Raw genomic sequence first — 25,288 nt, forward strand, 5'->3', positions numbered from 1 at the left:
TTTAACCGTAAAAACAAAGGTGACTTCTTAATTTTCTTTATTTGTTTTTTTGGTGAAGAGGTGACTTCTTCTTAATTATTTGAAGGAAATCATGTTACTTGCCTAATCTTACCAAATCTTTGTAGTCATTAAACTTTAAACCGATTTTTCCTTAAACCGTATTTTCAAAACACATGTACTATGACATTACAAATAACGACAAAGGTCACTTGTTAATTGTTTGATGTTAGTTACCAAATCTTTGTAGTCATTCAACTTTAAACTGAGTTTTGAGAACATTTAAAAAAAAAAAGATTGAAACCATACCATATCAACTCCCATTACTCTAACCAAATGTACCATTACTCTAACCAAATGTAAATAAACAATAGCCCCCTTAAATATGGTTTTTCATAACATAGTAATGAGGAAAAATATGGAATATAGAACATTCTCATTGCGCTACTTCACATAACAAATACGAAGATGTGAATAATATACAATTTTGCAACTTCACATTGAACCCATTGACGAAATTTGCTACAGAAATTAGAAATGTAGAAAACATAAAATTTTGAGAACGTTGTGGGTACTTCATACCAAATGAAATTTTCGTCATCATCCACACGGTTCTATTAAGATCTACACAATTAAGTTAAACAAGTTTTGAGAACATAAGACATACAAAACATTTGCATTTTGGGACAACCCATATCTTCAACGCAATATAAGTTGGACAATGATGAGAAGGCAAATAAAAATGATAAAAATTAATTTTCTAATAACATTCTCATTGCGTTTCTTATCTTCTTCGAAAATCTTGATTTGGTTTCGCAATCCAGGTGTAGCATCTGTACTTCTCTTACCATGTGATTTATCGATCCAACAAAAGTAATCACATCCTCGACTTTCATCGTTCTCCTGAGTTGAAAATAACCCTATTAGTTTATCATGGCTGCCTAAGTACAGAAAACATAAATGAGAAGTACTTTTGAATCTAAAAAGACAAAACTCTTACATAGTGTGGACATCCGAAGAATCGACGACCAGGATTTGCTCTACTACTAGAAGTCCAAACATAAGCTAGATCACCACAGTAGCAATGGGGGTGTCCCTGAAGTGAATTTCTCCAAGGCGGACCACCCCCATCGAACCCGCATGAGTCTTCTCCACCACCAGCCACCATGTGCGATGTACTATAATTTCTGAGTGAGGTGTACAAATTTTTTTTTTTTTTCTAACTATGGTGGAGATAATGTGTGTCACTCACAAGTAAAGGGGGCACTGTTTATATATAGGCTGTTCCAAATGAGTTAGTGGTGGGAAAATGAATTTTTTTAAAAAGTTTTCTAACATTATCAATCTTGGTGCCAAAATAAACCCCAATTTCAAAACCTAATTCGTACAACATAATAGGGCATGGCTGATTGTTTCGTTGGGAAGCGTATCATGTCATGTCTCAACCGGTCCTTTCTTTTAAAATAATATTTTAGTGTTGTGTGAATTGACAAGGTCCATCAATTGAACAGTGTACGTCCCATATTACATTACTAAATATTTGTTAAATCCATTAAATAATATTAGTAGGGATGCCAATATTAGTAAACATTAAATATTTTAATTTACGTTGATTGAAATTTAATTTTTCACAATTGTTACTCAAGTTTTGTTGTATTTGTGATAGTTTAATTATTGGTAATAGTCCAAATCGAAAAAACAGTACCGCATCGCACCATTTTCCGCAGTGCGAGTTCTGCGATTTTTAGTTTCGCGGTGCGACTGCGGTTTGAGAAATTGGAAAAACCGCATGTATGGATTGGTTAAAAAAAAAAGGGTCAAAAACTACACTACCGACACTGCAAACACCCGAATATATTATTACCACACTTAATGATATAAAAATACAAACAAATACATTTATAAAAGTCTTGATTAATATTTCTTTATAATTATGTAGTTTTTTTTAATATTATATATAAAAAAAAATAATGTTGTCTACAGTGAACATCCTGTTACTATCAGTATCTCTGTCATGAAGCCGAAAATTACATGTTGGAATATTTTTTACAAATTTACAATTCTTCACGGGGGGTTCGTTATGGTAACAATGAACATCCTGTTACTATCAGTATCTCTGACACACAGGTTAATGCGAGTCACAGTAAGTACTCAGGTTAGCATTGGTGTAGCAGAGTCACTATCCTCAGGATCAACTCACTGAACGTCCTCTCGGGCTAGGGTTCTAATGAGCGGCAGTCAACCTTTCGTAGCACTCACACTGTTACAGGCGGTGTTTTCTGGTTAATGCGAGTCACAGTAAGTACTCAGGTTAGCATTGGGGTAGCAGAGTCACTATCCTCAGGATCAACTCACTGAACGTCCTCTCGGGCTAGGGTTCTAAGGAGCGGCAGTCAACCTTTCGTAGCACTCACACTGTTACGGGCGGTGTTTTACGGTTAATGCGAGTCACAATGAAGTACTCAAAGTTAGCATTGGTGTAGCGAGTCACTATCCTCGGGATCAACTCACCGAACGTCCTCTCGGGCTAGGGTTCTAATGAGCGGCAATCAACCTTTCACAAGACTCACACTTTGCTACAGGCGGTGTTTTCTGGTTAATGCGAGTCACAGTAAGTACTCAGGTTAGCATTGGTGTAGCAGAGTCACTATCCTCAGGATCAACTCACTGAACGTCCTCTCGGGCTAGGGTTCTAACGAGCGGCAGTCAACCTTTCGTAGCACTCACACTTTATTCGGGGTGTTTTACGGTTAATGCGAGTCACGGTAAGTACTCGGTGTTAGCATTGGTGTAGCAGAGTCACTATCCTCAGGATCAACTCACTGAACGTCCTCTCGGGCTAGGGTTCTAATGAGCGGCAGTCAACCTTTCGTAGCACTCACACTGTTACAGGCGGTGTTTTCTGGTTAATGCGAGTCACAGTAAGTACTCAGGTTAGCATTGGTGTAGCAGAGTCACTATCCTCAGGATCAACTCACTGAACGTCCTCTCGGGCTAGGGTTCTAATGAGCGGCGATCAACCTTTCACGACTCACCTTTGCTACAGGCGGTGTTTTTTGGTTAATGCGAGTCACAGTAAGTACTCAGGTTAGCATTGGTGTAGCAGAGTCACTATCCTCAGGATCAACTCACTGAACGTCCTCTCGGGCTAGGGTTCTAACGAGCGGCAGTCAACCTTTCGTAGCACTCACATTGTTCGGGGTGTTTTACGGTTAATGCGAGTCACGGTAAGTACTCGGTGTTAGCATTGGTGTAGCGAGTCACTATCCTCGGGATCAACTCACCGAACGTCCTCTCGGGCTAGGGTTCTAACGAGCGGCGGTCAACCTTTCACATCACTCACCTTTGTTACGGGCGGTGTTTTACGGTTAATGCGAGTCACAGTAAGTACTCAGGTTAGCATTGGTGTAGCAGAGTCACTATCCTCAGGATCACTCACTGAACGTCCTCTCGGGCTAGGGTTCTAACGAGCGGCAGTCAACCTTTCACATCACTCACACTGTTACAGGCGGTGTTTTCTGGTTAATGCGAGTCACAGTAAGTACTCAGGTTAGCATTTGCGTAGCAGAGTCACTATCCTCAGGATCAACTCACTGAACGTCCTCTCGGGCTAGGGTTCTAATGAGCGGCAGTCAACCTTTCGTAGCACTCACACTGTTACTGGGGTGTGTACTCAGTTCATCATGAAGCGTACCGGATTCACTATTCTACAGTAATGATCATTTAAGTCTAGCGACGGCTACTCTGCGAAGAGTCACGTCAATCATAAGAAAAAAAGGACATTCTCCATAAAAACCCTACAGCACCTAGGGATTTCACCATGCATCACCCATGGTATATTCATCGGAAATGCCCAACTTTATGGATACTTACAGACACATGTGTAAGTACAACTCTAGGGATTGCCCCACTCAAACACTATAAATACCCCCTCAAAGCTCATTTAATGGGGTCGGAGAATCTTGGCTGCTTAAGAGCAAACAGAGAAAAAACTCACCAAGAACATTCTTTGTATTAAAGAGACAAACATTCTCCCAAGTGTAAGAGCTGTATTAAAACATCCATAAATATCAGTGGCTCGTGGACTAAGGCTCATTAACGCCCCAACCACGTAAAAAGTCTTCATCTCGCTTTCTTATAGCTCATTATTATATTCATATTTTATTAGTTGCCGAAAACCTCGGTCAACAACTAGAGTCACTTCTTGTCTTAAAGTACTATTGTATTCATAACATTATACAGTTTTGTTATTAAATATCTATATTTATATAGTATTCAAAAAATTATTGTAATCAATGGCGGTACTATGTTGCTGGGACCATGGCCCCTCCTCACATTTTGATTTTTAAATGTATATCTATATTAATTGCTTTTTTTTAAATATATATTTCTTGATAGAAAATTGACTATTTCAAAACTCAAAAGCTCATAAATGGGCCAATGATTATTTATGCTTTTATACTAAAACAATTTTGTTTAGAATTGTATCAATATCGTTCTGGTAGACGTGCTATCTATTTCGGCATCTAAAAAAAGTTTTGGAAAATTTTACAATACACCACTCCTTTTTAAATGAATATATTGATGCACCATATTTGTTTTAGAATCTAAATAATTTTCTAGTCAAATTTTTTCTTATGGTCGTGTACGTTATTTCTATTTAAGATATCCTGTAAAATTTTAAGAAATTTGAAAAATTTTAACACGCCGAAAAATAGGATTCAAAAAGTGTGTTGCACACGTGACTATTTTATTTTATAAGCGTGTGAAATAGATTGTTTGAACACTACTTTCTATATTGTAAATTATTCCGAATTTGTCACAATTTTATAGAATATCTTAATTAACTATAACGTAAACGAATATGAATATGAAAAAAAATTACACTTCAAATTTATTCTCAATGTCGAAATAGGTAAGGGTGCATTACTGCACCCCTTTTAAGGGGGTGCATTGTAGAATCACCCAAAAATTTTTGGTCTTTTTTTTTTTTCATAATCGCATACGATGTACTTATTTAGGACCATATATAAAATTTTCAAAAAATTTTTAATAGTTTACAGTACCGAAAATAAAGCTCAAATAGTTATTTACCACACGTATAAGAAAAAACAGTCGTATATTCAACTAAATATTTAAACCTTATTTTTTACACTATATACTATTCCAAAATTTCTAAAAATTTTCAATAATTGTAATGTACGCAATTATGGAAAAATAGTTCACTAAAAGTTGTCCTGAATGCTAAAACAAATACAACCCCTTAAGGGGTATACTATAAATTTACCCTATGCTCTCAATGTACTAAATTCTTCATATTTGTCCTACAAAAGAACAAAAAATCTTTATCCTTATGCTAAAAAAAATCAACATACTTAGGCCCCTCCTAAGACTAAGGGCTGGTTCCGCCACTGATTGTAATCTTGATTCCAACGATTGATACGTTAATGTAATCTTACAAAAAATATTGCAATATTTACTCCAACGAATAATATTTTAATGAAATATTAAAATCGTATTTAAATAAATATTGAGTTTTCATTATTAGTAAACATCCTAATTTAATTTCTTATTCATTTGGCCACACATGTTTAATTGGACATAATATTAGGATATTTGTTGCTACATGTGATAACAATGGGAGCAACATTTACCTTATTTAAATACATAATTTTTGTTTAGCACAGTGAACCAATTCAATGTTGTCACCGAGCATGCATATTGGTTCCAATTACGTCTTCCAAGGAAAAGTTAGTAGGGGGTTGGGTTTGTTGATACTACGTTTTTCAAGGGATTGAAAAAGTCAAATAAATAGCTTTAGGTTATTTGTAGCTAGTACGTAGGGTTATATTATTAATTATTATTTTTAAATTTTTGTCAAGACTACACTCAACAATCACATCCACAAGTACTATATATACCCCTCTCCCTCTCCTTACTCCTTCACAATTTCGTAGTGTTTTCTACCCTACAGAACTCACTCCCTATATGTAGACGTGTGTATAATATATTAAAAAAATAAATTATGTATTGTTGTTGCACCAAAGTGAAGATGTGCAAACAGAAGGATTGGTATGCACTGCAACCGTGTGTTGTAGGTGCATCAAGGGAATTTCAGCAATTCAATAAATCATCTCATAACAAATTTTGGTAATAACTCAACTCTTTATGTCTATTTATTTCAATATTATATTATTACAAATTGTTTCTTAAAAATTTTATGTATGTGGTACATGTGTATTCAGGAAATGTTGACGAAGGTTTGGGATGGGTGGACTAGGGTGGCGGGAACTACTTCCAAAACGGCCACCCAAATATGTCATCCTACCGAACCTTAACCTCCCGAGTGCACAAGGCGACCGAGGAATGAGTGTTATTATATTTGACACAACGGTGCGCCAGACTCTTGAAGAAAAGATATGCGGGAGGCGAATGTCAGCGTTTTTTACAGTCTTAGGTCAAATTGCTTCCTCATGTACAACCTACTGATTTGACCGTATATGGATTGATGGGAAAATATTATTAAAATGTTTATTATTTTAAAATACAAAAAAGGTCTTCCTCATTTATTTAAAATTGTTTTTTAGGGTTTTGAAGGATTTGTTGTTTACTTTAAGTGTTGAAATTATTATTTTATTGTAAAAACGTACTTAGCTGAGTTTTACATAGTTATATGTCACATCGTATGTACTGTTTGAGATTCTATTAACATTAAGTTTCTTTGATATTAACCCAGTGAAAATTCAAAATGTATATTTAAATGACACACATTATTTTCATTCATATTGACTTCAAAGGTTTGTATATTTAAATAACTATTTTTTATTTTATTAAAGAAGGTAATACATCCTACACATGTCAACTGATTATTGGACATTAGAATTCAAATACAAACTAATAACAACTTTTTCTCTCACAAATTGTACTAATTTCTTACACGTACAAACTGAACCAAACCATAACAAAACCGGTCAATAGGTTGGTTCAAATTACGTCTTCTAAGGAAAATTTATTAGTTGGTTGGGTATGTTGAAGTAACGGTTTTCAATGCATTGACAAAATCAGGTTTGTATTGGTGTCATATCACCCCATCTTTAGCCGTACTAGTTTCTATTAATTATTATTTTTTAATTTTTGAAAAGACTACACAACACAATCACATCCACAAGTACTATATATACCCCTCTACCTGTCCTTACTCCTTCACACCTCAATTTAGTATTGTTCTCTTTCCTAGAGAACTCACTCCCTTCCTGTACACATATGTGTAGGGATAATATATGAAAAAAATAAATTATGTATTGTTGTTGCACCGAAGTGAAGATGTGTAAACAGAAGGATTGGTATGCAATACAACCGTGTGTTGTAGATGCATTAAGGAAATTTCAGCAATTCAATCAATCATCTCATAATAAATCTGGGTAATAACTCAACTATTTTTGTCTACTTTTTTTCAATATTATATTATTACAAATTGATTCTTAGAAATTTTATGTACGCGCTACATGTATATTCAGGTAATGTTGACGAAGTGTTCGGACTGGTGGATTAGGCTGGAGGGAACTACTTGAGACGCCGCCAAATCTCCCACCCAACCGAACCTACCCAACCTCCCGTAGTCCACAAGGCCATCGGCGGATGAGTGTAATCATATTTGACACAGCCGTCGGTGCGCCAAACACTGGACGAAAATCGACACGCGGGGTGGAAAACTAAAGTCTTGAGTCAGATAAAGCATCATGTGATAATAGTACTGATATTATAGTATATCTCAATACAACCTACATTTTTCAGTGTAAAAAACATCCTAATTAATTTATTTTGGGATACAACTAAGTTATGTACAAATTATGTTCTATTGTGTATGTCTTTGTAATCGTAAACTTAAATTTTATTTGGAATGGAAATATGTTCACTCAATATGTGCCATTGAGTTTCACTATTTCCAATAAGTTACGAACAACACTTGCAATGTCAGATTTTAAAAAATAATTCCAAAATAAAATAAGTGGATGAGCTAGGGTTTTCAAAGTAGATGGTACACCCTAATGTTGTGACCTTATACGGATTAATGGTACAAAATTAGTGAAATAATGACATATAATTACTATCAAGTAATTAGTAATACCTTTGAAATTATTAATTATTATTTTTAAATATTATTTAATTTGAAATTTGAACTCACTTCACAATTTGGGTTGGATTTTCCAAATGTCTTTTTCCAATGCATTGACAAAGTCATCTTGATTGATAGGGTGTACAGTCTAGTCAAATCAGGTTTTAAATGAAAATATTTAATATTAATTTTACCAACACGGATTCATAACATCTTAATGGTAATGGTAGTTGGGTGTTCACTTTTAATATTGGAAATTTGTAATGTTTAAATAAATATGTGAAAAATTGTAATGTGGTTCCCAAAAATTAATTAGCAAATATATTTGTGACGTATTTCAATGTACGGCAGAAGATGGATCTCCCATATCTCAATAAGTTCAAGTTTGAAAATAAAGTACATCAATATCTGTGCACAGTACGTCACACCGTAAATACAGTATGGTGCAATTATGTTTACTCAATATTTGAATTTAATGAGATAATTAGAAGTTGTTGTCAAATGTAAACTATAATTTCGTACATATTTATTCGTAAAATACTTATTTTAATACAGTTTCAACCATTTCCTATTTACGAGTTGTACTAAATTTGGACTACTACCCATTCTTAATAGTCCACATTCTTATATTGTTGGGAATTATTTCAAAATTGTCCAAATATTGTAATCTTCTTACCCAAGTATGGACTATTAATTTCCTCTAATTTTAATTTCTGCATACTCACTAAAAAAACCAATTGCTGTCTTATCAATATTTAATTTTCTGTCTACGTCCTACAGTGTACTCACTGACGTTAAATGGAATATTTCATATGCTTTAAATAACGTACGTCAGAGATGTCACAGTGTAACGTCAAATCAAATTCAGTACATGCAGATCTCATGGGATTCCCTGATTTGAGTTAATTAAGATACTATATGCAAACACGAAACCTAGGTATATTACTTAAGGAGATTTAATATTTGTTGGGCTGTAATATACTAATATCACATTTTTGTTATTAAAATTTGGACAAGTGAAATGTTAATAAATTATTGACTACTGAAATGAGTGGATGTCATATCACATTTTTTATTTCACCATTTAAACCATGTACTTATTATTTCAAGATGGTGATGTGACATTTTTTTTTTTACTTCAAATCTGGAAATTATTATTTAAATCAAAAAACCGTACGTACTATTCTTTTTAATAGAAAAATGTCACATCACATAGTACTTTTTTTATATTACTTAGATTTTGTTTGGATTTGATTCACTCTATTAACATTGGTTATCTAAATGGGTAAATTGGGATTTTTTAGATTGTCGTAAGTGGATATTACCATTGTCAAAATTTATTAACTATTAAATGGTTTAATTGGGAAAAAAAAAATCCATTATTAAATTACATGAACCGAATTACGTGTACATCAACCCACCAAACCACTATATAAGTAAAGGTTAGGTTTTACAAACTAAGCATTTATTTTGAAACCCCGTTTTACTATTTCCTAAATCAAATGGACCCTTACCAAAACTTCAACCCTTTTGAAACAAGTCCTCCAAAATCCCCACCGCATCCTTTCTCTTCCACAAGACCCGTAGGTACACCGTCACGGAGTCCAAGACTCCGTTCAGCCTCCATGTCAGGATGTCCAAACTGTGCAAGGCCGGAGTACGTTCTCCACGAACACGAAAAGCTGACAAGGAAGGCTCATTCACGAGCCACGGAGGCCAAGCAGGAGTCGTACAAACTGGCGGAACACCTGTACCATACAGCCCACTTCATGCAAGAAGCCAACACTTCAAGACAAAAATTAGAGGGTATCATGGATGACATTCTCGACTACACCGAGGTGTCCATACCCCACTACCCACTTCATGTAAAACAAGAATCACCAATCACTACTCCAAGAGAAACTCCTTCACGACCAAAGTCCCCGTTCAGAGACAATAGCCCTCCGTCTCAACGGAAGTTCCCTCAAGTTATAGAACTTGATTGAACATCCGTTCGGTTTCAATCGTGGTATTTTATATATATGTAGTGTACTTTTGTTACAACTCATCTCATATGGCCGTTCTATCAACTTTTTGTTATGCCATTTAATGAGATTGAAGAACTTACCTCCATTATATATATAGTTGTGTGTAACTCTACTATATTATTTTAAGTCTATTTTCTTTCTGTTTGCAGTTGTGATTTCACAATGATTCACTTCACTTTTAATTCCACAATTAATTAATGAGGAAAGTGACATTAATACTGCAAAATAAACCGAAGTACAGATTTTCATAACAAATACTGATAGTACATTATAGCATCAAAATATAAAATAACATAACTTGGACACTAACACAAAGCATCATTTACTGTTTTTTGGAGAAGTATCCACTCCTTCTTTGTCCCCAACTTCTACATCATCTCCATTTCGGTCCTCACCTTTGTCAGTCGAATCATTCATGTTGTCCTGTTCGGGTGATTTATTTGCACCAGAGCATTCACCCTCATCAAACAGTGAGGAAACAGAATTCAGGATAGCCTCTTCATCATTATCATCATCAGAATCCCACATGCAGGGAAACTCATTAACACAGCAAAGTTGTCTAACTTGCTGCCCATTGAAGCATTGTCCCGTCTCTCCATGTAGACATAAAGCAGAGAAAGCTTCTATGAAAGATTCATAACGAATTATTTTTATGGACGCATCAGAATTAGTGTTTTTGCTTACAGCGTCTTCGTACCTACTATAGATACCTTCATTTGGTCCATTGAAAATAACCCAGTGTGGGCCTGAACTCATACTTGATATATGTAATGCTAATAACTAAATTACAAGTTAATTTCTCTATAAACTTGAAATTTGGATTGGAAAACGTCTCAAGTGTGTTATATAAGTCGTGGAGAATAACCCTACAGTACGTTTTTTAGTTAGCTGTACTCAACTGGGATGTACTCCATTGGGCACATCTGATGTGTCAAAAGAGGGGTGGTTAAATTTCTGAATTACACAGTTAAATACACGTGTAGGCGTACGTAGTATGGTCAAATGTCAACATTATTCATCAATCCCGTTTTCCCAGAAAACCTAATGTACTACGGTACTGTTCTAACGTACAACGACGGTTTAATTCATAAGAAGATGTAGGTGAATGGCCCATTAATATCAGCCCAACATATATAAATGGGAGAAACTACCCATTCTACTAAAAAATGTCATCAATTCATACAAAAAAAAAACATCCTTACTTTTCAATCTTTATTGTCCAGAAATACAAAAATGTACTATTACTTTTATCCTGACGTACGAAGTGGTTTAATTCATTAAAAAAGGTTGGTAAAGGCCCATTCATATAAGCCCAACAATTTTAAATGTTACCACCAACCCATACAACTCAACAAAATATCTAAACCCAAAAATCATACAATAACATTATTTTCCAATTAATTTATTCAAAAGTAAATGTAATTGTACTATTTTACTGTTCAAACGTACGAAGAGAGTGGAATAGAGTTTCCAATATTTGAGAGGCCCATTAATATCAGCCCAACACACTTAAATGTGATCACCAACCCATATTACTCTACAATCTGAGGCATTCAATCTCATAAAATCTAATTTAAATCGACTCACCACTATCTTTCCCTTAGTCTTCATCTCTAATTCTTCGATATCAATAACAATCGAACACTGTAACTCCACTCCAGTACATTAACGTCGAAGGAACAATTGGTTACTTATCAGTAAGTCCTTTTTTTTTATCTTTCTCGAAAACCATTCCTTACCTATTAACTTTATCATTTAATTTGTTAATTCAAACAGATACAATATGGAGGCCGAGTCTCAGGCAGAGAACATGAATGAGGAACAAACCTACGAATGGGAAAGCATAACAACAGAGCTAAACATCACAAAACCAGTGAATGAGATTCAAATATGTGACGTCCTAGGCAAGAGTCTCGACAAACTGGGAAAATGGGAAGCATTCTACGAAATGTATGCGAAACGGATGGGTTTCGGCACAAGAAAAGATGATGTACGACGTTCTCACGGAGTCATCGTAATGCGCAGGTGGGTTTGTTGTTCCGAGGGTTACAAAAGAATCACAATAACGGAAACACAAAGAAAAAAGAGACCTCATGATGTCACTAGAACCGGATGTCAGGCAGCATTACGTATTTTACTCACACAACCATCTAACACTTGGAAATGCAAAGAGTTCAGCACAATACACAATCACGACCTCGCTTCATCAAGTGAGGTACAATTTTTGAGATCATACCGAGTAGTGTCCGATGGCTTGCTTGCCCAAGTTAGGTCGATGAACTCAGTTGGAATTAAAGCGCCAACATAATGTCTCATGTTGCTTTGCAAAGTGGAGGTTACGAGAGAATGCCATGTCAACTTCGAGATGTCTACAACAGGGTTGCTGGTGCCAAGCGAGAAGAAAAGATAGAGACGGACTCGGAAGGAGCGTTGGGATTTCTTGATTGTCTCGCAGAGAGGGATCCAAATTTCTTCGTTGTATATCAGGTGGACGAGGAGAATCGATTGGCTAACTTATTTTGGGCAGATGGAAACTCACGTGTCGACTATGTGGCTTTTGGGGATGTACTAGGGTTTGATACCACCTACATGACAAATGAGTACAATAAGCCTCTCCTTGTTCTCATTGGCGTAAACCACCATTTCAACACATGCATCTTCGGGTTCGCTCTACTCCTCCACGAGAAGCTTCCATCCTATCGTTGGCTACTTCAAAAATTTCTCGAATGCCATGGAGATAAGAAGCCAAATGTTGTAGTTACTGACCAAGATGTGGCCATGAAACAGGCCATCATGGAACACATGCCTGATGTGACACACCGTCTATGTGCTTGGCATCTCAATACAAATGCTTCCAAAAAGGTTAAAGATCCGATCTTCTTGAAAATGTTTAAAGATCTAATGTACAACTACTACGAGGAGGAGGATTTCGAAGCAAGATGGTTAGACGTCGTCCAAACCCAACAACTAACAGATAATGAATGGTGCCAAACAACATTCGACACAAGAAAACAGTGGGCAGAAACTTATTTAAGGGGTTCATTCGTTGCAGGAATGAGAACCACACAACGTTGCGAATCGATCAACTCAGCCCTAAAAAAATTTTTAGAGAAGAATTATTGCTTGCGCGAGTTCGTAACAACCATAGATATGACAGTCTCAAAGCTCAGACACAACGAGACTGCAAATGACTTCAAAAGCAGATGCACTCGACCTCACCCACCTAATCCTACATGCTTGACCACGTACTACAACCAATGTGCTGAATTCTACACAAGAACTATGTACCACAAGGTTCTTTGAGCAGCTTGATTTAGAGAATAATTATTTTGTCATAAGTGAGGAGCAAGAAGGAGAGTGGCAGATATACACCATTGGAAAGTTTCAGCATCCGGAAGTCCGATACCGAGTTCATTACTGTGAAGGCCAACGAGCACTACACTGTAGCTGCATGCTATATGAATGTCAGGGGTACCCTTGTAGACATTTATGGGCTACAATGAAAAGATTAAACATCAGAAGAATACCTAATACTCTTCTCATGAAGCGATGGAGCAAATCCGCGAAGACAAATCTCCACCTACATTTTAACCCCCCGGCCCAAGAACAACAACACATTTATGAGATGGCTAGGTTTGGATCTCTCACCTCATTAACTTATAACTTGACTTTCTATGCAGCAAAAACAGAGGATTCGTACACGCGTGCAAAGGAAGAGATTGAACGGCTAACTCTAATGTTCAAGGAAGAATTTGAGATGAGTTCCAATCCAGAAGGACAGACGCCACAACCTGGAAGATATCGTAACAACCCCAACATTATTAAAGACCCTGAAGTTGTGAGAACAAAGGGTACGGGAAATCCAAGGGAAGGACCGAACGGGGAGCAGATCCCAAGAAACTCAAGACATTGTCGCATTTGTCGCTCATCAGGCCATGATTATCGGCGGTGCCCAAACCGTCAACAGAATACTGGATCTCAGGGGCAACAGTCAGCACACAATCAACCAACAACTGACTCATTCAATGAACACTCCAACGCGTATTTCCCTGAACCGCCTTCCACCACACAAGAATCATACTATGGTCATTCATATATATAACTAGCTATTTTTAACCGTTGATGTTTTAAGGTTTATGACTCTAGTTATTGCTTCAAAAACTCTACATTTATATACTTCATGTTATGTTTGCCGTGTTTAAGGTATTTATCTCAACAAATCTCAAATTTATAATTAATGAACAAATAAATTATTTTACCCAAGAAAATTCAATCTTATAAGGTCAAAAATTTCCATAGTAATTGTATTTTTTTATACACAATAATAAAAATAAAAATAATACACCAACTTAAAACTCAATATATACCAACACATAATTTCATAATTTATAACAAATTATTCTTAACAATGTACTACGAAACAAATATGAATGTACTCTGTACGTGATATTTTGTACTCGGTACGTGATATTTTGTACACTAATTTTACTAAACAGCATGCATAAACAATTAATGTACTCGGTACGTGATATTATGTACTCAACTACAATTCCAAAATTACATACATGATGTAAAATACCAAAATAACCCCACTCCGACAACATGGACCCACTGCCTACAGTATATTTGTACAATTAACTGCCACGAACAGTAAAGCTGTTGTACTTTTTTTTACTTTAACTGACGTGAACAGTAATTAAATTGTACCTTTTTTTTTTTTAATTAAAAATACAAATTTACAACCGGTTACCTAACCTAGAATAACCGGTTGCCAACTTAAATAAATAATTAAAAATTATAACTATTCTAACGTGGGACCTACCTGCCGTACACGGATTCCAATCCGTGTTTTGCACATTTGGGCACAAAATCGGCTGCCTATATTAATATAAGAACTTCACTTAAAATGGCTCATAATAATTTCTATGACTCCATGTGGGGTGGTGCATAGAAGACTTGCAAAATTATACTAAAATAAATATTTAATAAGTTAGTCAACCTCATAAATAATAATTAAAATAATGAAAAAAAATCACCACAAAAAGAATAATATTAATGATGATAATAACAACAAGAATAATAATAATAATAATAAGTTATTAATATAATGAATTAGGAGGAGTTAGGCTTATTAATAGCAAGAAAAGGTGGCGGCCTGGCTCTATTGTCGTTTTATGAAGGGACCTACCAATTTGATTATCATGCAAAGATTTATTATTATATGCCCCCAACTTGCTCAATCTTAAAACATTGAATCAAAATCCCACAAACCCATTCATCTAAACATAATATAATTCAGGCTAGTTACGATTTTTCCCCCTAAATTTTGACATGTACCAAATTATGTCTTCAGAACTTTTAAGGTCATTGAAAATGCCTCATGAACTATTAAGATTGTTGGATTTAAGGACTTTTATCTAATTTTAGTAGAAAAGTCTAACATAGATGAAAGTTCAGAAGGCATAATTTAGTACATGTCAAAGTTTGAAGGACATAATTTGGTAGATATTAAAGTCTGGGGAACATGGTTTAGTACATAAACAATCATTGAAATAGTAAAATTGAATAAAATTAGACAAAAGTCCTTAAATCCAACAATCCCAATAGTTCAGAAGGCATTTTAAATGGTTTTAAAAGTTCAGGGGATATGATTTGGTACATGTCAAAGTTCAGGAGCAAAAAGTCTAATTAACCTATGATTCAAGCATAAAATTTTAGTAATTAAATATGCATTTTGTTTGGTGTTATTTTATAAAAATAAGAAAAATTGATATTAGAAAAAATGTGTAACATGTAACAGTGGTATCTAATATTATTATGAGATATTATATGTATAATTAAGCATCAGATCTAATAATTTATATAAAAAATAATTAATCATTCGTAAGATGTTATTTTATTGTGATGGTTCACTCTCTTAGTAAAAATTATTAAGCATTTAATGTCTAACACTATAATTTGAGACTAGCTCAAGTGGCCATAGGAGGGTGCGTGCAGGGCCGACCTTGAGTTGAAATGGGCTATAGGTAAAAAAAAAATTGTTGGGCCTTTACTATAAAAATAAATGGTATTTTTAAAAATATTAAAAAATATATGTATATTTTTTTATTTGGACCCCTAAAATGAGTGGGCCCTAGGCGCGGGCCTAGCCCGCCTATGCCCAAGGCCGACACTAGGTGCGTGTGTGTTGGAGGTCCTAAGTTCGAGATATTGTGTAATATATAAATGAAAAAATAATTTCTAACACTATCAAAAATAATGTCTTATATAAGGGTTTAAATGTCTTTTTAAATTATTTTGATTTGGATTCCAATACTTTTTAATATAATTCCTGAGAAGTTAGTGCGATTTTTTGTAGTTTAGAGTAGTACTATTTTTTGTAATTACTACAGTTTGTTTTCTAAAGTTATTTATTTAACAAAATTAAGTAAATAAATAAATAAAATTTTATATTGAATTACACGAATAATAATAATAATAATATAATTTTAATATTTAGTTAGTGATCATTTAACCAAGTGAGATAATCTCACCTTTTAATTTTAGAAAAACTAATTTAGCAAAAGCCAACTTAATAACTTTTGAAAAACTAACTATAGAAGCAAATATCCATCCAAACAAGCTCTATAAACACTCTTTGATTCTCAACCTTGTGATTGTTGATGTTGCCTAGCATTTCTCAATAAACATCCTTTGATTCTCAACCTTTTATTTTTCTTCAATAATTAAAAATCACCAATCAAATCATTAATGCCATATTTATGTTATTTACACATGTCATCTTCAAAAATTTAAAAAAATTGAGAGAAATAAATGATTAAACATTGATATCATATCATTACTTTTCTTAAAAGTATATATTACAAAAAGCTGTATATAAGTAAAAAAAAAAATTACAAAGCCTCATCATCCTCAGATTACAAAAATGCCCGAAAAAAAAAACTCTCTAAGTTAAAAAAATGAAAATAAAAATAAATAAATAATTAAAAAAAATATTAGGGCCTTTGGAGAGGGCTAGTATGATCATCACTATCATCATCATCATCTTCTTCTTCTGTAATATACAGTATTTGTTTTAAGTTATTGTTATACACCTCAAACTAAAACAATTAGTGAGAATTTGTTGTTATGATTAATTTTTTTTTTTCATTTTTTTTTGGGATTTTTTTTATTTTTTAGAACTGAGAAATGCAACGTCTGTGACAAGCAGTTGTTCTCTTTTTTTGTTGTTTGGTTTCAAGTTTCCAAACTTGACCAATATCTTGAGCTATTTTCATGGCATCTGAGGAAGCACCAGAAAGCCCTCTCCTTGTAAACCCAACTGCATAAAGACCAGCATTACCCTTCCAACCATGTGGGAATGGAGCCTTAGGAAAACCATTTTTGGAAAAAAATTCACCTTCCTGAAAAAAAATAAAAAAGCCCAATACAAAATTTAGTATAAAGTTTCAATCTTTACAAAACAGAGTAAAAAAAAAAAAACAGAGTAATAAAGTTTTGATTTTTATAGAACAATTTTCTCACCTGAAGCCAAGAAGGAACATTGCTTCGGTAACCAGTTGCTAAAATGACTGAATCAATATCAAGAATTTCACCATCAACAAGTTCAACTTGGTTACTAGTAAATCTCTTGATTCCAGCGACAACTGTAATATCACCTGATTTGATTTTGTCCAATGTTCCAATATCCAAAACTGGTGTCTTTCCTTCTGTGTTTTTGAGTGTTAATGGTCCTGTTGTTGGTCTTTTAAGACCATATTTTTCAATGTTTCCAAGTACTAACCATGACAAGAACAACATTAGTTTATCAACTAACCAAAGTGGTAACCAAGCCATTAACAACACAGCAAGCTCGAACGTTGATTTTCCAAAAATTTCTCTTGGTAATATATGAACCTGAGAAAAAAGATTGTAAATTTGATTAGAACACTAAAAACCCAAATCAAAGATTCCATCTTTTTACAAAAATATTGATTTTTTTTTTTTTTTTTTACTTACCGAGCTTCGAACCACCATTGATGGCAATGCATTGTGATTACAGAGATCAAGAGAAAGTTCCATGCCGGAATTTCCACACCCAACGACCAAAACTTTCTTGCCTTTATATTTTTCACCGGATTTATACTCACAAGCGTGTTCAACTTCACCGGAAAAGTCAGAAAGACCGTTAATTTCCGGTACAACACACTCTGCATTTTCTCCGGTGGCAACAACTAACCACCGGCAAATGTACTCAACTTCCGACCGACCACTCTCACTACTTGTTGTGGTTGTTTTCACGCGCCAAAATCCACTTGTCTCATCGTACCTAGCTGATTGAACACATTCATTGAACTGGGGTTTGATTCCAAAGTGGTTAGCGTAATCTTCAAGGTAATGAATGAATTGTTTCTTTGATGGGTATTCGGGAAATTCCTCCGGGAAAGGTCTTTTTGGTAATTGACAAAATTGTTTTGGAAGATGAAGTTTGAGCCTATCGTATGTTCTTCTTTGCCATAATGAAGCTATACAATCGGCTCTTTCTAGTACAACAAAGGGTACACCTTGTTCTTTTAAACACGCCGCCGTGGCTAAACCCGAAGGTCCGGCTCCGATGATGATCGGACCGTTGATTAGAATATTCCGGCGATTGTTGAAGAAATCTTGGTTATCAACAAGACGAAATAGATTCTCCATTTGGGTCAACTATTTGAGTTTGTGTAAGTGGGATTTTAGTGTAAAGGTTTGATTTTTCAATTGGGAAAGAGAATGAATGAGATTGAAAATTTTTTGATTTTTGAGATTTTTGTGATTTTTGTGATTTTTGAGTTTGGTTTTTGAATGAACAGGAAGGGTTGTGATGATGGTCCTTTTATAGGGGTTTGGCACATGTGAGAGAGTTAATGCGCTTAGAGAGAGAGTTAATTAAATTAAATTAAATTTATTTAATTATTATTTAGATCTTTTAACTATAATATATTTATACTTTTCATTAAATAATGGATTTATTCTTTTCTTGGGAACCATTATGGGGTGGGGAGATAATTAAGTTAGTGTTTTGTGATCAATATTTTTGAGGAAATAACATGTAACATTTTTGTGTACTAAGTTAATTAAATTAAGATTGTTCCATTATTTATGGAGAGACAAAAAAGAGTTAATAAAGAGTGTGAATTTATTACCACTCTATACTGTGTGGACTTAGTTCAACACTAGGTATTTTTTTTAGAGGGAAGTACTGATTTAATTGATAATAATAGAAATAGTAGTTTGTTTCATGGGATTATTGAGGAATTAGAGTTAAAAGAGTATAGCATTGAGAATGACATGCCATCCTCATCTGATTCTATTGGGCCCACAGGAAATTTGAAAAGCCCATAGAGTTATTTTTTGATTTTGATTTATTTTTTGGGTTATATAATAGTGATTACGTGGCAGGGGAGTGAGCTGAGTAGGACATATGACCAGTGTGCCCACGTGGAGTTAGATTAGCCAAATTGGAATTTGGGGTGTGATAACGTCACCTATCTCACTCACCATCTTGGGCCCCCACACAACCCTCCAAGCATTGGGATTGGGACTTGTAAGGCTGTTCCGGCCCACAAAGCCCATTCCACACCATGCTATAACACCTCTTATTGACCCCACATCAAAGCACACTTGTCATATACTTCTTCTTTGCTAAATTCCATTTTGCATTTTCCACTATAATACTACTACTACTCCTCCTTTCTACCTTCCAACCAAACCTTCACTACTTTTCATAATAAATTAATAAAGCTAATAGGGTTCAATTCGTTTCATTCATCTACATTTTGTTCCGGATTCATAATGTTGAATGAATAGTTTTCTAGGTATGATTATTCAAACTAAGTTTCATAATATATAAATGTTAAATTTTAAAATTGGTTTTCATCCCGATTCATTCTATATCTCGAGTCACGTATCAGAATAGGATTGATTAAGATTGTAGCATTCTCGATCAATCTCATTCGGTCACGTGCCTTGAGTATGTATGGATGTTTGGATGATTGGATGTATAGTAGTACTTTTAACTATTTTTTTTAATAATTAAAGGAACAAGATAATTTAGTCACAATATAAAATTTTCACCTTTAGTTATAAGTTATGTTATGACACAAGTAAAATTTTAGTTATAAGTTATGTTATGTTATGTTATGACACAAGTAAAATTTTAGAGATGGTATTGTTTGTATTAGGATCTATAAAATTATTTTATGATAAGAGTATCATTACGAGGTACTAGTATTTTATAAATTGTTAATAATTTTTTATAATAATTAATATTAAATTAAAATATGTAAAATAAGGGATAAGTATATTAGTTTCACTATTAGGCACTTTATAGCAATTCTCATTTACATATTGCTCCAAATGCATATATATATGTATTAAAAATTAACTAGTGTGTAATTAGAAGTTATTAATTATAATTATTAATAATGTTGATGTGTGAATAAGGTTAAAGGGAAGGCAAAAAGAAAGATATTAGCCTATAATTGACAATTGTGGAAAACAAATGCCATTGGAATACAGTTCAGCCTATAGTGGAATTTTGTAATATTAATTATTAATTTTAATAGAGCATAAACTATAATTATATATAAATAAAGCTAATGATGATCATGATCATCAGCTTATATTCTTTAATTATTAAACACAAACCTCATGATCATATCACTATAGCTAATAATTATAATTAATTAATATTATAGAAAAAGGGGTACGTCTTCGGGTTTGAACAATAGGAGCTATATATATATATATATAGCTTTCTAGAAATTTATATATTATACATTAATTTCAAAATAATTATTCAATTGTACTACTGTAAAACCTAATTTATATAGGCATAAAGTTCACTATATAGTGCATGCAGTTATACATATTTATTTATAGCTAATTAGAATATTTTTTTTCATAATTTTGATATGTATTAAATTATGTTTTTTTTGTATTTTTTTAGTCATTGAGATTGTTAGATTTAAAAAATTTTATCGAATTTTATTCAATTTATTAATTTAGTGATTGTTTATGTACTAAATTACACTTTTTAAATTATTTTAATATTTATTAATTATGTCTTTTAAATTTTAATATGTACTAAATCATGTTTCTTAAATTTTTATTTATGTTAAATTTTACTTATTAAAATTAGATAAAAATTTTAAATTAAATAATAATAATAATTTATAATTTTTTTTAATAACCTTAATAATTATTGGACATCATTTATTATATATTAAAATTTGAAAAACAAAAATACCAAGTAAGCTTTTATTTATTGGATACTTTTTTCGAAGCATTGGGGAAGGTAATGCATTCCAAATAAAATGAACCACACCAGAATGATCATTATTAATTATTATTATTATATCTTATATATTATATATGGTTTTATAGGATGATGAGGAAACCCTAGATAGAGGTTGGTTCAGAATATATGATGTATCTAATTAATTACGTGGAAGCCTGAGAAACGATGTATCATCATGCATGCAGCTTTGGCATAGTTAAGAGTGTCATATGAAATAATCCCACTTCGCCACGTGTCCTCAATACTATGCTTAAGTATTGTTGTTGTGGATTTCGAGCCTTTTATTTTTATATATTATTGTAAGAATTAAAAAAGGATGATTGTGAGAATTAGGATTTCTAGGTTTAGGGTTTTTGTACTTTTGTTCATCATCAATATGTTATTACATCTACACACCTATTAATTGCCCTTTATATATAGGCCTCCCTATAAATATATATATATATATATATATTTATATATGAAGAGAAATATTTGTGTTATATTTTCTTTAGTACGAGGTGTTATACTTATATATATTGTTAGGAGATTGGCAAATTTTATTTTAGAGAAGTTTATATTATGAAAAATATTTATATAAATAAAATTACAGTCACTCATATTAAATTTATTTAATTTTGTTCTACTATTTGTTTAATTTTGTGAGAATTTTTCATCATTTTAGTGCATAATATAATTATTAAACTAAAATTGATATAATTAACTTTTCAAGTGTAAAATATTTTTCACTTATCAAAAATATTGTTTTATACCGTGTTAAATAAATTTAATTTTAACAAATCAACTAACTTAATTTATATTAAATATGCTAATTAATTCAATTAAAGATTTAATTTTTTAATAAATAAAAAAATTAATTAACAAGTCAAACTTAAATCAATTTAACACCGTATAAGACACTAATTTTTAACAAAAAAAATCTTAATTCTGTGCTATATACAACCCTATAGTCTAATAAATTAATCTCTAGTACCACTATAAAGTGACGCGTCTTCTAAATAATTAGCAATAGAAAAATAATATTAAAATGTATCAATAATACTTAACACACCATTTAAAAATGATATTATTATTACTTTGTGATTAAATATTAAATTTTATATATAATTTAATTTAATAACTACATTAAAATTTCGAAATATAACTAACTATTAACAAATGTGTCTAATAACATTACTCTTAGTAATATTTCATAAATAGAAATTAGTGTAGATGTGTGTTACTATAAAAAATAGTTATTTTTAGGGAGAATTTTAAAGTCATAACATAATTTTTTTTTTTGACTAAATATGAATTTTAGTCACAACAAAAAGTTATTTGTCACTAAAAATATATTTAGTCACAATAAATTGTAATTTTTGTAACTAATATTTTTAGCCACATACTTTTTAATCACAACACAGAAATGATAATTTATAATGAGTTGTAAGATTTTTTGTAGTATGTGTATATATATAGGGACACGATTTTGTCCCGTGATGTACTTTCACGAAATGTATTTCGTGGTACATTAGATGAGTGTCAGGGTACATTATTATTTTTTAACCCTAATTACTCCTAGATCAATCTCAGCCCTCAGATCAAATAACTCCGTCATCTAACAGCTGCCGTACATCACAAAATACATTATGTGAATGTATAATCACCGAACAAAATCATATCCCTATATATAATATTATACATATATGATATATATATAGGTGTACCCCACTCAGCCACTTGAAACTCTATCTCTCTCTCTCGATTGAATGGAAAGAAAAATAGGGTGAATGGGTTGGAGAGATGGAAGCATGTGCAACAGTGCATGAAAACCTTGAATTCTATGGAGTTTTCTCTCCTTTTCATGAAAATATATATATTGGGAGCTATGACCAATTGCCCTTTATAATTATATATATATAATAATATCATCATGATGATCGTTAATTTCCCACTTTACTCTATTACATACTCTAGCCAAGGCCATGTTTTCAATATTGGTTTACATAATTAATTAAAATATAATAAATATTTGCAAGAACAAAAATAAAAGAAACACTCCAAATGCAACATAACAAAAGCTAGCTATAGAGATATGACAGAGATTGCTATATAAATACATACATAGTGTTATATATATATATATATGCCCCCCATGCATGATATGATATGATTTGATAGATAAATATATATTAGTGTTTTTTTTTTGTTATATCCCCGTGTAGTATCCAACCAGCCTTGCAAAACCTCCCACTGCCAGCTTGGAAATTATATATATAAATATATATATTTATATATATATATATAGCTTTCCACTTTAAGGATGAGATTGACTGTTTTTCTATATATATTTTCTCCTTTCTCTATAATTAAAAATATACATAAAATAAATAAAATTATATTCTCTTCTTTCATAGCAAGATCCTAGGGCTTTCTTCGATATTATTATTATATATATAGGAATATGATTTTGTCCCGTGATGTACTTTCACGGAATGTATTCCGTGGTACATTAGATGGGTCTCAGGGTACATTAAATGATTGTTAGGGTACGTTTCTACTTTTTAACCCTAATTACCCCTAGATCAATCTCAACCGTCAGATCGAATAACTTCATCATCTGACGGCTGTCGTACATCACGGATTACAATCCGTGAAAGTACAATAACAGGACAAAATCATATCCCTATATATATAATATAGAATTTTTTTTTTTAATATAATTTACCTTATTAATTCATGCTTTTTATTTATTTTGGCATTTAAAAAATAAAATTTTAAGAAACTTTAAAAAATTTAATACTGAAAATAAAATTTAAAATTTTTAACTAAAATAACAGATAATTATATAAAAAAAAAATAGAATGAAAATAAAAAATGTATTTATAAACCTCTTTTAAGAGATACTTTTGTACAAACATCTTATAATATGTACATAGCTTTTTTTTTTTTTTTTTTTCTATGGGACGGCTATCGATATATATTGATACTTGCTAAGAAGCTCAATATATTTATACACATAGCTTTTCATATTCTTTTTAATTAAATTATATATTTACGTACAAAAAGAATATATACATAGGTAGTTAAATTAATAATTAAATGATTTACATTTTTCTTATAATCTATAATGAGTTTTTGGTCACGCGTAAAGCAAAGTTCAAGAAAAGTGAAATCATGAGAATATATCACTGGCTTTCGAAGAACTTCATAAATAAATATATTTAATTATATATATATGTAATGCTATAAGTACATAAATTAATCATTAATAATTATATATATTATTATTTTTTTGGAAGTGGAATATCTTAGTTTGCCAACTTCACACATTAAAAAGCAGAAAGTTAACTCGATCATCGATCAATGGCGGTGGCTTTTTATACCATAAATATTATTATTATATATAATAATAATAATAATAATTAAATAGTTAAATATAGCATATTATAGGCTTTGGGTTTGAAATTGTAAACAATATATAATGCAATAATATTAGGGCATAGAAGTGTATAGTCTTATTGGAAAAAGATGATATATATAAATATATATATATATATAGTATAATCGTCGGTGGAGAGCATATGTTATATGTTCAAACGATATTTATTTATAATCATTATATAAATAATATAAATATATATATTGTATAGCTAGGTAGGGTTTATATTGTAGTACTATGTTTTTAATTAGTAGATATAGTCATTAATATTTCAACTTTATTAAAATAGAATATGAAGGCGTGTTTTTGCTTCTTCTTTTTTTATTTTTTTTTACCTAATTAAATTTTGTGTCACATCATTTAAAATATTTGTAAAAATATGGTATTTGTTCATCAAAAGAAATTATTCT

The 25,288-nt window shown here is 32.2% G+C and overlaps 3 protein-coding genes and 1 long non-coding RNA gene across 4 annotated transcripts; 2 read left to right on the forward strand and 2 right to left on the reverse strand.

Moving 5' to 3' along the window:
* Nucleotides 1-404: 404 nt before the first annotated feature.
* LOC133037413 (uncharacterized) lies at nt 405-1,279 on the reverse strand. Its single transcript, XM_061114679.1, has 2 exons — nt 998-1,279; nt 405-900 (listed from the first exon to the last, which is right to left on the reverse strand). The coding sequence occupies exons 1-2, from the start codon at nt 1,163-1,165 to the stop codon at nt 697-699; spliced, it is 372 nt and encodes a 123-aa protein (XP_060970662.1). The 5' UTR covers nt 1,166-1,279; the 3' UTR covers nt 405-696.
* Nucleotides 1,280-5,838: 4,559 nt separating this feature from the next.
* Nucleotides 5,839-6,676, forward strand: LOC133037412 (uncharacterized). The gene is made up of 2 exons (XR_009687529.1): nt 5,839-6,147; nt 6,243-6,676. It is a non-coding gene; the product is annotated as an uncharacterized LOC133037412 (long non-coding RNA).
* A 5,771-nt stretch (nt 6,677-12,447) lies between these two features.
* LOC133037191 (protein FAR-RED IMPAIRED RESPONSE 1-like) lies at nt 12,448-13,443 on the forward strand. Its single transcript, XM_061114052.1, has one exon. The coding sequence runs from the start codon at nt 12,448-12,450 to the stop codon at nt 13,441-13,443; it is 996 nt and encodes a 331-aa protein (XP_060970035.1).
* Nucleotides 13,444-16,998: 3,555 nt separating this feature from the next.
* On the reverse strand, nt 16,999-18,964 carry LOC115712372 (probable indole-3-pyruvate monooxygenase YUCCA5). The gene is made up of 3 exons (XM_030640639.2): nt 18,139-18,964; nt 17,665-18,036; nt 16,999-17,543 (listed from the first exon to the last, which is right to left on the reverse strand). The coding sequence occupies exons 1-3, from the start codon at nt 18,814-18,816 to the stop codon at nt 17,316-17,318; spliced, it is 1,278 nt and encodes a 425-aa protein (XP_030496499.2). The 5' UTR covers nt 18,817-18,964; the 3' UTR covers nt 16,999-17,315.
* Nucleotides 18,965-25,288: the final 6,324 nt, after the last annotated feature.

This window comes from Cannabis sativa, chromosome 4, assembly GCF_029168945.1.
Source record: "Cannabis sativa cultivar Pink pepper isolate KNU-18-1 chromosome 4, ASM2916894v1, whole genome shotgun sequence".
NCBI lineage: Eukaryota > Viridiplantae > Streptophyta > Magnoliopsida > Rosales > Cannabaceae > Cannabis > Cannabis sativa.